At 54.0% G+C, this 16,431-nt stretch overlaps 1 protein-coding gene across 1 annotated transcript in view; it reads right to left on the minus strand.

Annotated features, from left to right (window-relative positions):
* The window catches only part of LOC307109905 (uncharacterized protein), an 86,649-nt gene that overhangs the window by 18,644 nt on the left and 51,574 nt on the right, over positions 1-16,431 (minus strand). Inside the window, exons 21-28 of the mRNA XM_079788867.1 lie at positions 15,263-15,371; positions 14,456-14,706; positions 12,085-12,193; positions 10,281-10,531; positions 8,095-8,203; positions 7,258-7,508; positions 4,900-5,008; positions 1,978-2,228 (exon numbers count right to left, since the gene is read on the minus strand). Of these exons, the coding sequence (XP_079644993.1) occupies positions 1,978-2,228; positions 4,900-5,008; positions 7,258-7,508; positions 8,095-8,203; positions 10,281-10,531; positions 12,085-12,193; positions 14,456-14,706; positions 15,263-15,371 (1,440 nt within the window). The remainder of the gene's footprint in view (positions 1-1,977; positions 2,229-4,899; positions 5,009-7,257; positions 7,509-8,094; positions 8,204-10,280; positions 10,532-12,084; positions 12,194-14,455; positions 14,707-15,262; positions 15,372-16,431) is intronic.

Below are 16,431 nucleotides of genomic sequence, written 5' to 3' on the forward strand. Positions count from 1 at the left end.
TAGAACCCAGGAGAACGAATGTCTGGAATGGAGAAGGAGCACGGTCTGGGGGACGTAGGATGTGTGTGTGTGTGTTGTGTGTACATGCACACACACAGTGCATGCAGGCGTGTATATGCAGGTGGGATGCACATGTGTCCTGATTGTAATGACATGACAGGCTGCATGTGGAACCTCTTCCCTGAGGCGCGGGCCACAGGCCCATCCCCAACAACCTGGGGCAGGTGAGTCTGAACGTCTCGGCCATCACTCACTGCCCTCCTGTCTCCATCACGCCTCTGGCCCTGGCTGTGCTTGGCCGCAACACAGGCCTCCTCCAGCCTGGAGACACCACCCTTGGAGATGCCGACCAGAAAGACAGGAAGTGGCAGCAGCCTACCAGCCCTGAGCCTCCCACGGGGCCATGTGGCTGCCCAGCTTCCTGCACTGGTCAGGGCGGCAGGTGGGGCTCACACACTCAGGCAGCAGGCTCTCCTGGCACACTGCCCACTATGACTGCCACCCTCCCAAGCCCAGAGGAAGGAAGCAGCGCCCCTTGCTCAGCTGGGGAAACTGAGGATTAGAGAGGTAGAGGGACTAGCCCAGGGACACAAAGCTGGCAGTGGCTGCGCTGGATCTTCTCTGCCCATAGCATCTTGGTCCCATTTCCTCCCCCTCTCCCTACTTTGCCCACCTCCTCCCTGCTCCTCAGTATCCCTGCCCAGGGCACTGTAGCTTCCTGACTTGAGAATTTTCAGTTTATCTTCCTGTTTGTGGGTAACCTCAGCAAACCTCCTGCAGCGCTCACCCCAGGAGCCCAATCTGAGACCAGGGGCCAGCTTCCCTTTGCCCTCATTCCATGCCCATATCCTACAATGGTCACTTAGCCTGGAAGCTTCTCTGGAATCCACTTCTTTGTTCATCTTTCCCCCATGCCTTTATTCAGGGTCATCCTGTTCCCGATTATAGGACCCCACGTTTTCCTGACCAACCTGCAGACTTTTGTCCCACATGGTGGGCCACTTGGTCCTGACAGGGGTGAACAGGGGAGGGGGCTTCCTGCCTGGCTCCTGGGGCCAGAGCTCTGGGGCTGAAAGTGGGAATGGCTCTGTGGTCGGGGCTCTACCTGAGCTCCAGCTCTGCAGAGTGAGTTGGTGGCAGAGCTGAGGGGGGACTATGGGAAACCATGGCCTCAGGGATCACTGTTCTCTGTGTACTGTTCCCAAGTGCAGCCTGGAAACTTCTATCTCCACCCCCACCTCAGCCTGAACTCCAGACTCACATCCAACTTCTACTCAACAGCTCTACCTGGATGTCTAACAGGTCACCTCAAAACAACCGCACCTGAGCATCAAATCCTTAATTTCCCTCCCAACCTGCTCCTCCTCCAATCATTCTCCTCCATCCAGGCTGCCATGACCCATGTGAGCCCTGGAGGTGCTATGGTTCAGCAGAAAGAGCAGGGACCGCTGGGGATTGAATCCTGCTTCTGCCTCTTAACTCGCTGTGTGTTGGTAAGAGGGAAAGAGGAGAGCGGTAAGGCTGTGCCCAGACCTTACATAACATGTTCTTGAGCTCTCACATAGGCTACAGACCTGAGCATCTATTTCCTGAGGGCTATCTGGGGCCTTAGCAATTGGCCCAGACTTTCCCTGACAGCACACACGGCATCAGGAGCTGCCTTTAGGGTGGATATTAGAGGCAAAGGATCCTAAAGGGATAGAGGAGCCCAGAGCCCCAGAGGTCCCCCAAACATCCCCTCCTTCTGCACATGGGGAAACTGAGGCCAGAGAGCAAGTGACCTTTTCAAAGACCCTGAGTGGATCAGGAACTGACCCGAGATTTCTTCTCGGACATCCTAACGCCCAGCCAGCAGGAGGCAGGGAGCATAATTTTGCATCATTCCTGGTAAATTTTTCTTCTGGGTGCACAGTCCTGGCACCTCCATTCCAAGCAGACCCCCAGAAGGGAGAGGGAGCCCTCCACAGAGGGCCTTACCTGCTGGCGGGGGTCCTTGCCATATCTCAGATCGGTGACAAAGCGCTCACAGTTCCTGCTCAGAACAGGGTATTCCGTCTTCCTACCAACCAACCAGTTCCCTAATGCGATGATCTTCTTTATGGGCCATGGTTTGTACAGGTGGTCCAAGTAGTTGTTGACCTTATAGGAGCAGTTTCCCACCACATCCACAAGGAGCTCCTTTTTCACCACCCCTAAACCGGTGGGGGCGCCAGCCTCCGAGTCCTCCCCTGGAATCAGACACACTGGTATCAGCAACTGCAGGGAGGCCAGGGAGGGAGAGAGGAGACACAAGACAGGGAGGAAGGGCCAGGGGATCACACTATTGAGCTTTGGTTATGTCCCTTCACCAATGTGATTGGAGGATTCAATGATTTTGTTCTTTTCCTTAACGAGCTGTGAATACTTTTCATGTTAATCAATGTTGTGATGGTCAGTGCCTGCCACTGTGTTCCATTATATGAATGGACATCATCTAGTTGACCAAGTCCCTACTATTGGCTGGTCCATAGCTTACCCATTGTAAACAACAGTAGTAAATTGTATTTGTTCATCTTTGCACTTGTGTGTTTCAGAAGGAGATCACAGTTGTTTTAGTCCCACTGGGTTTAGACACTCTGCTGTGATAATCCTCTATTATAAAATACAGCAACCGAATGGCAGAACAATCGGAACGACTGAACGACCATGGCCCCTTGCCTGCCTGGCTCTGCCTGCCCGCTCTCCCCACTCCCCCCACGTCTAAATCACTGCCTGGCTCCCGGGTGCATGTACATTTAGAGAAGCACAGGAAAATAGTCATTAGTCCCTTCTGTCCCTGACCAGCGCTCCCAGAGGGCTCTGCTGATACTGCAGTCAAGGTGTGGAATTCTCCCTCCATGGCCCACAGCCCCAGGAGACCTTCCAAATTAGCCAAAAGGACAACCTAAGCATTAAGGGGATGGCGGCCCTTTGCAGAGGAATGGAGAGAGGCTGGGTGGGGGTTTGTGAAATTGCACTGCCTTGCAGATTAGGTGAGCTTTCAATCTCTCTTTAAAAGCGGCGGCCAAGAGGACCCGCAGGCTGCCAAGAGCCACAGCGAAGGGTAGGCACATTCAAAAGCAGAAAAACTTTTAACAAACAGACATGAAGATCATCTTGGGAAACTGAGGGCAGAGCCCCGGGAAGAAGACAAAAATCATTCAAGGGCCATCATCCATCTTGATACACTTTGACAAAGAACACATAAACAACCTCATCTCATGGCATGTGAAATGCACAACAGTTCTCTTGTGGGGTTTTTTGTGCCATCCTTAAAGTATAATTAGATCCAGCTGGGGCAAAGCTATAGCTGCCAGCAGTAGACCACACGGCAGGCCCTGCCCAATGGTCCCCTATCAGGGTGGAGCCGCCGTACCCCACCTGTGCACGAATTCATGCACTGGACCTCTAATCCTACCTAATAAAATAGTAATATGCAAATTGACCGCACCTTCGCTACGCCCAAGCCACACCCACCAGCCAATCAGGGTGAGTATTCAAATTACCCAACAAAGATGTCAGTTAATTTGCATACGCTGAGGGAGGGAGGAGTGAAGACTGAAGACAACTTAGAAGGAAGAGGGAGGAAAAGCAGAAAGCAAGGAGGCTGCCAGAGGGAAAGCTCCGGAGGGGCGGAGCAGGGCTGAGCGGGGGCGGGGCGGGAGGCAGCGGCTGCAAAGGCAGCGGCAGTGCACGCGGCCGCAGCGGCCGCTTGCAGGATTCTTCCTGCAAATGGGCTACTAGTTACATATATTCCCACATTTATTCTCCTTTTGAATTTCATGGTACAACTCTCATCTCCATTTTAGAACCGATATTGGACCCTGAGGCATCATCGGCCTTTTCTGGCCCAGCTCTGGCCACATGGAGAGGCCACACAGCGCTTCCAGCTGGTGGCGTCCAATCCATTGAGCCTGGGCCCGGGATTTGCTCTCTAAGAGGAGGGAGCTGAGGAGCACGCTAATCAGCAGGCTCCTTTATGTGTGAGTCTCAACGCTGATGCTGCACTTAGCAATGCCCTTGAGGAAGCTCTACCTGCACCCTCACACACAAGCAGGACCCGCTCCTCGCACTTACGCTCCCTGTTCCAAGCCTCCTAAGTGTCGTCTGGATTATGGGGTTTCGCTTACTATTTGCCATCCATGCTGACAGTTTTCAATCTGTCAGTGTGGGAGACAGCGCATAGAACCCTGGTCAGTTACAAGGAGAGTCTTGTGATCACAAGACGGTGTCTGTGCAGCGAGAACGCACACGCTTGCTGTCCGAAATGCGGGTGCCATTGCTCTGCAGGGCACCAGCCCCTGTGCCTCCCAGTCCACGGTCTCATCCCAGCACCTTCCTTTCCTGGACGGTACACACGTGTGGGCCCTGCCTTCCCCTCTGACTGCATGTCATCCTGCTTCTGCTCTCCCTGCGTTACATCAGGGTCCAGGTGCTCATGTGCGTGTGTGTGAGACTCTCTGTGACGTGTGACCTGGGAGAGCTGCTCCGTGGAGGGTGTTCAGGAAACCCTCTCAGGACGCCCTGTTCTGTGACGTCCTCTGAGCACAGGACACAGCCTGAGAGGCAGTCCCTCCACGAGACCGGGACACCCAGACACGCTGCCGGTTTAGAGAAATCTGTCTGCTCGCCCAGCCAACGGGCCAGAGCTAGAGAACAACCAATGCTGGGGCAGCCCGGCTTCCCTGGGGCCCACGGACCTCTGTCCCTGCTGAGTCAGGACCCGAGGGACCACTGAGATGCCCCCAAGGGACACGGATGTACCATGTGCACAAGCACTGCCCAGGGAGAACCAACACGGGTTCCAGAGTGGCATTTGGCTTTGAATTGTTCTCATCATGTTAACAAATCTCTGGAAAGTTACACTTTCAACCCCCTTACCTGGGGGAGCCAGGTGGATCACATAACCATCGCCCACATACAGGGCCCAGTGCGAGGAGCCGATGCGGGAAATCTCAATCAGGTCTCCAGGTTTGGGCTCTTCACAGAACTGCAAGAGAACAGCCAGGAAGGTGAGACAGAGTTCAGAGAGCTGCAGAGGCCCTGGCCGGGATCTGCGCTCTGCCCGGAGATTGGCTTACTGATGCTCACCAAATGGGCAGAATGTGTGTGTGTGCATGGGGGGGGACTCTTGTCCCCTGTGAGGTCCAAAGCCTGCAGTAGCTTCTAGAGGTTGCCCTGTGACTAACTGGAAGCCTGGAAAAATGAGCAGTACATTGGCAGGGAGGATTTGTCCTGAATGTTTGTGTGATGCATGTGTATCTGTGTGTATTGTGCATGGATATGTTGTGTGTTGCATGTACATACACTCACACATGGATGCAGACATGCCTATGCAGGTGTATTGTGTGTGTGTCTGGAGGGTGATAACATAACAGCATGTATGTAAACCCCCTTCCTTGAGGCTGGGACCCAGGCCCATCCTCCACAACATTGTCCAGGTGAGTCTGAGCTTCTCTGCTCTCACACACTGACCCTCATGTCTCCATCATGTGTTTGCCCTGGCTGTGCATGGGCCCAACACCCACCACCTCACACTCTGCCCTCCCCAGCCCTGGCACACGGGCCCTTGAAGATGCTGAACTGACAGACAGCAGGTGACAGCATCCTAAGGGCCCCTGAGCATTGGAGAAGGCCCTACTGCTGTTGCCCAGCTTCCTGCCCTGGGGACAGGGCTCACAGTCACACAGCAGGCTCTGCCGGCACATTTCCCCCCATAACTGCCACCCTCCCAAGCCCAGGGGAAGGAAGCAGCACCCACGTGCTCAGCTGAGGCCTAGAGAGGTAGACCAGGGACACTCAGCTGGCAGTGGCTGCGCTGGGTCTTCTCGGCCCAGTCCCTTCCTGGTCCCCTTTCCTCCCTCCCTCCCTTGCTCACTTCATCCTTGTCCTCAGCATCCCTGCCCAGGGCACCACAGCTTCCTGATTTGAGAATTTTTCAGTTTATCTTCCTGTTTGTGCATGACCACTGCAAACCTCCTGCAGCGCTCACCCCAGGAGCCCAATCAGAGACCAGGGGCCAGCTTCCCTTTGCCCTCATTCCATGCCCATATCCTACAATGGTCACTTAGCCTGGAAGCTTCTCTGGAATCCACTTCTTTGTTCATCTCCCCCCGATGACTTTATTCAGGGCCATTCTGGTCCCAATTATGTGACCCTATGTTTTCCTGACCAACCCCCAGACTTCTGTCCCACCCACTCCAGGGCCTGTGTGAGCCTCCATGGTGGGGCCACTTGGTCCTGATGGGAGTGGACAGCGGACGGGGCTTCCTGCCTGGGCTCCTGGGGCCAGAGCTCTGGGGGTGAAAGTGGGAATGGCTCTGTGGTTTGGGCTCTACCTGGGCTCCAGCTCTGCAGAGGGAGGTGGTGGCAGAGCTGAGGGGACGATGGGAAACCATGGTCTCAGGGATCACTGTGCTCTGTGTACTGTTCCCAAGTGCAGCCTGGAAACTTCTATCTCCACCCCCACATCTCCCTGAACTCCAGACTCACACGTCCAACTGCTACTGAACAGGTCCACCTGGATGTCTAACTGGTCACCTCAACACCCCACATGAGCATCAAATCCTTAATTTCCCTCCCAAACCAGCTCCTCCTCCCCTCATTCTCCTCCATCCAGGCTGCCTATCACCCAGTCACAGGGGCTGTGAGCCCTGGAGGTGCTGTGGTTCAGCAGAAAGAGCAGGGACTGCTGGGGACTGAGTCCTGCTTCTGCCTCTTAACTCGCTGTGTGTTGGTAAGAGGGAAAGAGGAGAGCGGTAAGGCTGTGCCCAGACCTTACATAACATGTCCTTGAGCTCTCACATAGGCCACGGACCTGAGCATCTCTTGTCTGAGGGCTCTCTGGGGCCTTAGGACACCTGTCATGGTGCAGGGTTGGCTCAGACTTTCCCTGACAGCACACAGGGCATCAGGAGCTGCCTTTAGGGTGGGTCTTAAAGGCGAAGGATCCTAAAGGGATAGAGTTGGCCAGAGCCCCAGAGGTCCTCCAACATCTCCTCCTTCTGCACATGGGGAAACTGAGGCCAGAGAGGAAGTGACCTGTTCAAAGTGCCTGAGTGGATCAGGAACTGACCGGAGGTTTGATCTCAGACATCCTAACGCCCAGCCAGCAGGAGGCAGGGAGCATAATTTTGCATCATTCCTGGTAAGTTTTTCTTCTGGATCAAAGCCCTCTCCTTTCCTATCCCCCAAGCAGGTGTCTAGGAGGGAGAAGGAGCCCCCCACAGAGGGCCTTACCTGCCGGCTGTGGGCCTTGCCATATCTCAGATCGGTGACAAAGCTCTCACAGTTCCTCCTCAGATCACTGTCTTCCATCTCCTTACCAACCATCTCCTTCCCAGACTTGAGTATCTCCTTTATGGGCCGAGGTTTGTACAGGTGGTCCAAGTGGTTGTTGACCTGATAGGAGCATTGTCCCACCACATCCACGAGGAGCTCCCTTTTCACCACCCCTAAGCCGGCGGGGGCGCCAGCCTTCGAGTTCTCCCCTGGAATCAGACACACTGGTATCAGCAACTGCAGGGATGCCAGGGAGGGAGAGAGGAGACACAGACAGGGAGGAAGGGCCAGGATCACACTATTGAGCTCTGGTGTCTGTCCCTTCACCAATGTGATTGGAGGATTCACGGACTTTACTCTTTTACTTCATGAGCTGTGACTACTTTCTCAAGCTAATGAACACTGTGATGCTCAGTGGCTGCTTTGTGCTCCGTGATATGAATGGACATCATCTAGTTGACCAATCCACCATCATTGACCCTTCTCCTTCATGAGACCGGAACACCCAGAGAGGCGGCTGGTTTAATGAAATCTATTCGCACGCCCAGCTAAAGGGCCGGAGCTGGAGAGCTCCTAATGCTGATGTAGCCCGACTTCACTGAAGCCCACGGACCTCTTTCCCTGCTGTATGAGGGGCTGTGAAACCACTGAGATGACCCCAAGGGACACGGATGTAGGGGGAACCCAAGCACTGCTTCAGGGAGAAACCACGTGGGTTCCAGGGTGGCATTTGGCTTTGAGTTGTCCTTGTCATGTTAACAAATCTCTGGAAAGTTACACTTTCAACCCCCTTACCTGGGGGAGCCAGGTGGATCACATAACCTACTCCCACATAGAGGGCCCAGTGGGAGTTGAAAAATCCAAAAATCTCAATCAGGTCCCCAGGCTTGGGCTCTTCACGAAACTGCAAGAGAACAGCCAGGAAGGTGAGACAGAGTTCAGGGAGCAGCAGAGGCCCAGCAGGGAGCTGTGCTCCGCCTAGTGATTTGCGTACTGATGCTCACCCCATGGGAAGCACGTGTGTGTGTGTGTGTGTGTGTTGTGTGGTGGGGGGAGAGACTCATTCCCCCTGTGTGGTCCTCAGCCTGCTGTAGCTTCTAGAGGTTTCCCTGTGAGTAACTGAAAGCCTGGAAAAATGACCTTTTGCATTGGGAGAGTGAATATTTGTCCAGAATGTGTATGCAAGGCATGGGTGTGTATCTGTGTTTATTGTGCATGGATATGTTGTATGTTGCATATACATGTACATAATAGGATACAGACACGGATATACAGGTGTATTGTGTGTGTGTCTGGAGGGTGGTAATAGAAAAGCATGTATGTAAAACCCCTTGCCTGAGGCTGGGGCCCAGGCCCATCGCCCGCAACATTGTCCAGGTGAGTCTGAGCTTCTCGGCTCTCACACACTGACCCTCATGTCTCCATCATGTGTTTGCCCTGGCTGTGCATGGGTCCAACACCCACCACCTCACACTCTGCTCTCCCAGCCCCAGCACATGGGCCCCTGAAGATGCTGAACTGACAGACAGCAGGTGACAGCATCCTAAGGGCCCCTGAGCATTGGAGAAGGCCCTACTGTTGTTGTCCAGCTTCCTGCCCTGGGGACAGGGCTCACAGTCACACAGCAGGCTCTGCCCGCACATTTCCCCCCATAGCTGCCACCCTCCCAAGCCCAGGGGAAGGAAGCAGCACCCACGTGCTCAGCTGGGGAAACTGAGGATCAGAGAGGTAGAGGGACCACTCAGCTGGCAGTGGCTTCTCTGGGTCTTCTCTGCCCCGTTCCTTCCTGGTCCCCTTTCCTCCCTTCATGTCTCACCACCTCCCCCTGCTCCTCAGTGTCACTGCTCAGGGCAGCACAGCTTCCTGATTTGACAATTTTTAGTTTAACGTCCTGTTTGTTCGTGACCTCAGCAAACCTTGTGTAGTGCTCACCTCTGGCCGCCCAATCTGAGACCAGGGGACAGCTTCCCTTTGTCCTCATTCCATGCCCATATCCTACAATGGTCACTTAGCCTGGAAATTTCTCTGCAATTCACTTCTTTGACATCTTTCCCCCATGACTTTATTCAGGGTCATCCCGTTCCAAATTATGTGACCCCACATTTTCCTGACCAACCCCTGGACTTCTGTCCCACCCACTCCAGGGCCTGTGTGAGCCTCCATGGGGGTGGGGGGGATCTTGGTCCTGACAGGGGTGAACAGGGGAGGAGGCTTCCTGCCTGCGCTCCTGGGGCCAGAGCTCTGGGTGAAAGTGGGAATGGCTCTGTGGTCGGGGCTCTACCTGGGCTCCAGCTCTGCAGAGGGAGGTGGTGGCAGAGCTGAGGGGGACGATGGGAAACCATGGCCTCAGGGATCACTGTGCTCTGTGTACTGTTCCCAAGTGCAGCCTGGAAACTTCTATCTCCACCCCCACCTCAGCCTGAAACTCTAAACTCACACCTCCAACTGCTACTCAACAGGTCCACCTGGATGTCTAACTGTTCACCACAAACACCCCATCTGAGCAAGAAATCCTTGGTTTCTATCTGCATCCTGCTCTACTTCCTGTCATTCCCCTCTATCTACGGATAGATAACCCCATCATTGGTCCTCCAGCCCTGGAGGTGCTGTGATTAAGCAGAAAGTCCAGGGACCACTGGGGTTTCAATCCTTACTAGTTGGTGTTGGGAAAATGGCAAGAAGGAAGGGGTTAAAGCTGAGCCCAGATCTTATATCAATTTGGGTGGAGAGGGGAGGAGGCAGGACCCAGTTGTTCACACAGCGAAACTGAGGCACGGGGAGGAAGAGCCCTGTCAGAAAACTCTGAGGGGATGAGTAGAAGACCTAAGTTTTGCTCTCAGATGTGACTCCCAGCCAGGGGAACCCCAAGAGCCCATGTTTGCATCATTCAGGGTAATTTTTCTTCTGGGTAGTTAGGTCTGTCACCCCCATCCCAAGCAGACCTCCAGAAGGTAGAGGGAGCCCACCAGAGAGGGCCTTACCTGCCGGGCGCTGGCCTTGCCATATCTCAGATCGGTGACAAATTGCTCACTGTTGCTGCTCAGATCACTGTCCTCCATCTCCTTACCAACCATCTCCTCCGCAATAGTGAGCATGTGCTTTATGCGCCGTGGTTTGTACAGGTGGTCCAAGTGGTTGTTGACTTCATAGGAGCAGTTTTCCACCACTTCCTCAAGGAGCTGCCTTTTCACCACCCCATAGCCCGTGGGGCAGCCAGCCCCTGAGTTCTCCCCTGGAATCACACACAGGAGTATCAGCAACTGCAGGGAGGCCAGGGAGGGAGAGAGGAGACACAGACAGGGAGGAAGGGCGAGGGGGTCACACTATTGAGCTCTGGTGTCTGTCCCGTCACCAATGAGATTGGAGGATTCAATGATTTTGCTCGTTCCCTTAACGAGCTGTGAATACTTTTCATGTTAATCAATGTTGTGATGGTCAGTGGCTTCCACTGTGTTCCATTATATGAATGGACATCATCTAGTTGACCAAGTCCCTACTATTGGCTGGTCCATAGCTTATCCATTGTAAACAACGGTAGTAAATTGTATTTGTTCATCTTTGCACTTGTGAGTTTCAGAAAGAGATCACAGTTGTTTTAGTCCCACTGGGTTTCAGACTCTGCTGTGCAAATTTCATACATTCCCTCACTTATCTTCTTTGGAATTTCATGGTAAAACTCTCATCTCTGTTCAACAACTGATATTGGACCCTGAGGCATCATTGGCCTTTACTGGCCCAGCTCTGGCCACATGGAGAGGCCACACAGCGCTTCCAGCTGGTGGCGTCCAATCCATTGAGCCTGGGCCCGGGGTTTGCTCTCTAAGGGGAGGGAGCTGAGGAGCACGCTAACCAGCAGGCTCCTTTATGTGTGAGTCTCGAGGCTGATGCTGCGCTTAGCACTGCCCTTGAAGAAGCACTACCTGCACACTCACACACAAGCAGGACCCGCTCCTCACACTCACCTCCCTGTTCCAAGCCTCCTAAGTGTTGTCTGGATTAGGGGGTTTCGCTTACTATTTGCCATCCATGCTGACAGTTTTCAATCTGTCAGTGTGGGTGACAGCGCATAGAACCCTGGTCAGTTACAAGGAGAGTCTTGTGATCACGAGACGGTGTCTGTGCAGCGAGAACGCACACGCTTGCTGTCCGAGGTGTGGGTGCCATTGCTCCGCAGGGCACCAGCCCCTGTGCCTCCCAGTCCGCGGTCTCATCCCAGCACCTTCCTTTCATGGACGAACACACGTGTGGGCCCTGCCTTCTCCTCTGACTGCCTGTCATCCTGCTTCTGCTCTCCCTGCGTTACATCAGGGTCCAGGTGCTCGTGTGTGTGTGTGTGTTTGTGTGTGTGCGTGTGTGTGAGACTCTCTGTGACATGTGACCTGGGAGAGCTGCTCCGTGGAGGGTGTTCAGGAAACCCTCTCAGTACGCCCTGTTCTGTGACGTCCTCTGAGCACAGGACCCAGCCTGAGAGGCAGTCCCTCCGTGAGACCGGGACACCCAGACACGCTGCTGGTTTAGAGAAATCTGTCTGCTCGCCCAGCTACCGGGCCGGAGCTAGAGAGCATCCAATGCGGGTGCAACCCGACTTCCCTGGAGCCCACGGACCTCTGTCCCTGCTGGGTCAGGACCCGAGGGACCACTGAGATGCCCCAAGGGACACGGATGTGCAGTGAGCACACGTACTGCTCAGGGAGAACCAACACGGGTTCCAGGGTGGCATTTGGCTTTGAATTATTCTCGTCATGTTAACAAATCTTTGGAAAGTTACACTTTCAACCCCCTTACCTGGGGGAGCCAGGTGGATCACATAACCATCGCCCACATAGAGGGCCCAGTACGAGGAGCTGATGCGGGAAATCTCAATCAGGTCTCCAGGCTTGGGCTCTTCACGAAACTGCAAGAGAACAGCCAGGAAGGTGAGACACAGTTCAGGGAGCTGCAGAGGCCCTGGCTGGGAGCTGCAGCTGCGCCTGGGGATTTGCTTACTGAGGTTCTCCCCATGGGGAGAGTGTGTGAGTGCGTCGGGGAAACTTAAGTCCCCTGTGATGTCCTCAGCCTGCTGTGGCTTGTAGAGGTTGCCCTAGGAGTAACTGGAGGCCTGGAAAAATGACCTTGTACATTGGGAGCATGAAGATTTATACAAATGTGTTTGTAAAGCATGTGTGGATGTGTATATTGTGCATTGGCATGTTTGGTGTTGTGTATACATGAACACACACAGGGATGCAGACATGCATATGCAGCTGTACTGCGTATGTGTCTGGAGGGTGGTAACACCACAGCCTCTATGTAAACCCCCTTCCTTGAGGCTGGGACCCAGGTCCATCTCCCACAACATTGTCCAGGTGAGTCTGAGCTTCTCTGCTCTCACACACTGACCCTCATGTCTCCATCATGTGTTTGTCCTGGCTGTGCATGGCCCCAACAGGCACCACCTCACACTCTGCCCTCCCAGCCCTGGCACACGGGCCCTTGAAGATGCTGAACTGACAGACAGCAGGTGACAGCATCCTAAGGGCACCTGAGCACTGGAGAAGGCCCTACTGCTGTTGCCCAGCTTCCTGCCCTGGGGACAGGGCTCACAGTCACACAGCAGGCTCTGCTGGAACGTTTCCCCCCATAACGGCCACCCTCCCAAGCCCAGGGGAGGAAAGCAGCACCCACGTGCTCAGCTGGGGAAACTGAGGATCAGAGAGATAGAGGGACTTGTCATGGGACACTCAGCTGGCAGTTGCTGTGCTGGGTCTTCTCTGCCCCGTCCCTTCCTTGTCCCCATTCCTCCCTCCATCCCTTGCTCACCTCCTCCCTGCTCCTCAGTGTCCCTGCCCAGGGCACTGCAGCTTCCTGATTAGAGAATTTTCAGTTTAACTTCATGTTTGTGTTTGACCTCAGTAAAACCTACTGTAGAGCTCACCCCAGGAGCCCAATCTGAGACCAGGGGACAGCTTCCCTTTGCCCTCATTCCATGCCCATATCCTACAATGGTCACTTAGCCTGGAAGCTTCTCTGGAATCCACTGCTTTGATGATCTTTCCCCCATGACTTTATTCAGGGCCATCCTGTTCCTGATTATGTGACCCCACGTTTTCCTGAACAACCCCCAGACTTCTATCCCACCCACTCCAGGGCCTGTGTGAGCCTCCATGGTGGGGCCACTTGGTCCTGACGGGGGTGGACAGGGGAGGGGGCTTCCTGCCTGGGCTCCTGGGGCCAGAGCTCTGGGGGTGAAAGTGGGAATGGCTCTGTGGTCGGGGCTCTACCTGGGCTCCAGCTCTGCAGAGGGAGGTGGTGGCAGAGCTGAGGGGGACGATGGGAAACCATGGCCTCAGGGATCACTGTGCTCTGTGTACTGTTCCCAAGTGCAGCCTGGAAACTTCTATCTCCACCCCCACCTCAGCCCTGAACTCCAGACTCACACGTCCAATTGCTACTCAACAGCTCTACCTGGATGTCTAATGGTCACCTCAAAACAACTGCACCCGAGCATCAAATCCTTAATTTCCCTCCCAAATCTCCTCCTCCTTTTCCCATCTACTCAATCCAGGATGCCCATGACCCAATCACAGGGGCTGTGAGCCCTGGAGGTGCTGTGGTTCAGCAGAAAGAGCAGGGACCGCTGGGGATTGAATCCTGCTTCTGCCTCTTAACTCGCTGTGTGTTGGTAAGAGGGAAAGAGAAGAGCGGTAAGGCTGTGCCCAGACCTTACATTACATGTTCTTGAGCTCTCACATAGGACACGGACCTGAGCATCTCTTGCCTGAGGGCTCTCTGGGGCCTTAGGACACCTGTCATGGTGCAGGGCTGGCCCACACTTTCCCTGATAGCACACTGGGCATCAGAAGCTGCCTTTAGGGTGGGTCTTAGAGGCGAAGGATCCCAAAGGGATAGAGGAACCCAGAGCCCCATTTGTCCTCCAACATCCCCGCCTTCTCACTTGGGGAAACTGAGGCCAGAGAGGAAGTGACCTGTTTAAAGACTCCTAATGATCACGATCAGATCTGAGATTTGATCTCAGACATCCTAACTGCTAGCTAGCAGGAAGCAGAGAGCATAATTTTGCATCATTCGGGGAAAATTTTTCTTCCAGTAGTCAGCCCTCTCACATGATCACAAGTAAACCCTCAGAAGATAGAGGGAGCCTCCAAGAGGGCCTTACCTGTTGGCTGCGGGCATTGCCATATCTCAGTTCAGTGACCAAGTGCTCATAGTTCCTGCTCAGAACACTGTACTCCATCTTCTTACCAACCATCTCAATCCCAGACCTGAGCACCTCCTTTATGGGCCGAGGTTTGTACAGGTGGTCCAAGTGGTTGTTCACCTGATAGGAGCATTTTCCCACCACATCCACGAAGAGTTCCCTTTTTACCACCCCTAAACCGGTGGGGGCGCCAGCCTCAGAATTCTCCCCTGAAATGAGACACACTGGTATCAGCAACTGCAGGGAGGCCAGGGAGGGAGAGAAGACACAGACAGGGAGGAAGGGCCAGGGGATCACACTATTGAGCTCTGGTGTCTGTCCCTTCACCAATGTGATTTCACTCTTTTTACTTACTGATTTTTCAAGCTAATGAATACTTTGAAGGCCAGAAGCTGTTATTGTTCTCCATTTTATGAATGGACATTATCTAGTAGACTAATCCACAGTTATTAATCATTCTCCTTTATGAGACTTGGACCCTAAGATACATTGCTGGATTAATCTCTATGCATACCCAGCTGATGGGCATGGACCTGGAGAGTTTCAAATGCTGATGAAGCCCAATTTGCCCAGGCTCATGGACCTCTTACCCTGCTGTGAGTGGACCTGAGGGACTATGAGATGCGTCCAAGGATCAGGGACTAAGGTGAGGTCAAGCGCAGCTCAGGGAGAAACCAACACGGGTTTCCCAGGGTGGAATTTGGCTTTGAATTGTCCTTGTCTTGTTAACAAATCTCTGGAAAGTTACACTTTCAACCCCCTTACCTGGGGGAGCCAGGTGGATCACATAACCTACTCCCACATAGAGGGCCCAGTGGGAGTTGAAAAATCCAAAAATCTCAATCAGGTCTCCAGGCTTGGGCTCTTCACGAAACTGCAAGAAAACAGCCAGGAAGGTGAGACAGAGTTCAGGGAGCGGCAGAGGCCCAGCTGGGAGTTGTGCTCCGCCTGGGGATTTGCGTACTAATGATCACCCCATGGGAAGCACGTGTGTGTGTGTGGGGGGGGAGAGACTCATTTCCCATGTGAAGTCCTCAGCCTGCTGTAGCCTCTAGAGGTTTCCCTGTGAGTAACTGGAAGCCTGGAAAACTAACCTTGTGCATTGGGAGAGTGAAGATTTGTCCACAATGTGTATGCAAGGCATGGGTGTATATCTGTGTTTATTGTGCATGGATATGTAGTACATTGCATGTGCATGCACACTAGGATGAAGACACGCAAATACAGGTGTATTGTGTGTGGGTCTGGAGGGTGGTAATAGAAAAGCATGTATGTAAAACCCCTTCCCTGAGGCTGGGGCCCAGGCCCACCGCCCGCAACATTGTCCAGGTGAGTCTGAGCTTCTCTGCTCTCACACACTGACCCTCATGTCTACATCATGTGTTTGCCCTGCTGTGCATGGGCCCAACACCCACCACCTCACACTCTGCCCTCCCAGCCCCGGCTCACGGGCCCTTGAAGATGCTGAACTGACAGACAGCAGGTGACAGCATCCTAAGGGCACCTGAGCATTGGAGGAGGCCCTACTGCTGTTGCCCAGCTTCCTGCCCTGGGGACAGGGCTCACAGTCACACAGCAGGCTCTGCCCGCACATATCCCCCCATGACTGCCACCCTCCCAAGCCCAGGGGAAGGAAGCAGCACCCACGTGCTCAGCTCGGGAAACTGAGGATCAGAGAGGTAGAGGGACCACTCAGCTGGCAGTGGCTTCTCTGGGTCTTCTCTGCCCCGTCCCTTCCTGGTCCCCTTTCCTCCCTCTTTGTCTTAACACCTCCCCCTGCTCCTCAGTGTCACTGCTCAGGGGCACCACAGCTTCTTGATTTGAGAGTTTTTAGTTTAACTTCCTGTTTGTGCGTGACTTCAGCTAACCTCGTGTAATGCTCACCGCAGGCCTCCCAATCTGAGAACAGGGGCCAGCTTCCCTTTGCCCTCATT

The sequence above is a fragment of the Cnephaeus nilssonii genome (assembly GCF_951640355.1).
Source record: "Cnephaeus nilssonii genome assembly, chromosome: 13".
Taxonomy (NCBI): Eukaryota; Metazoa; Chordata; class Mammalia; order Chiroptera; family Vespertilionidae; genus Cnephaeus; species Cnephaeus nilssonii.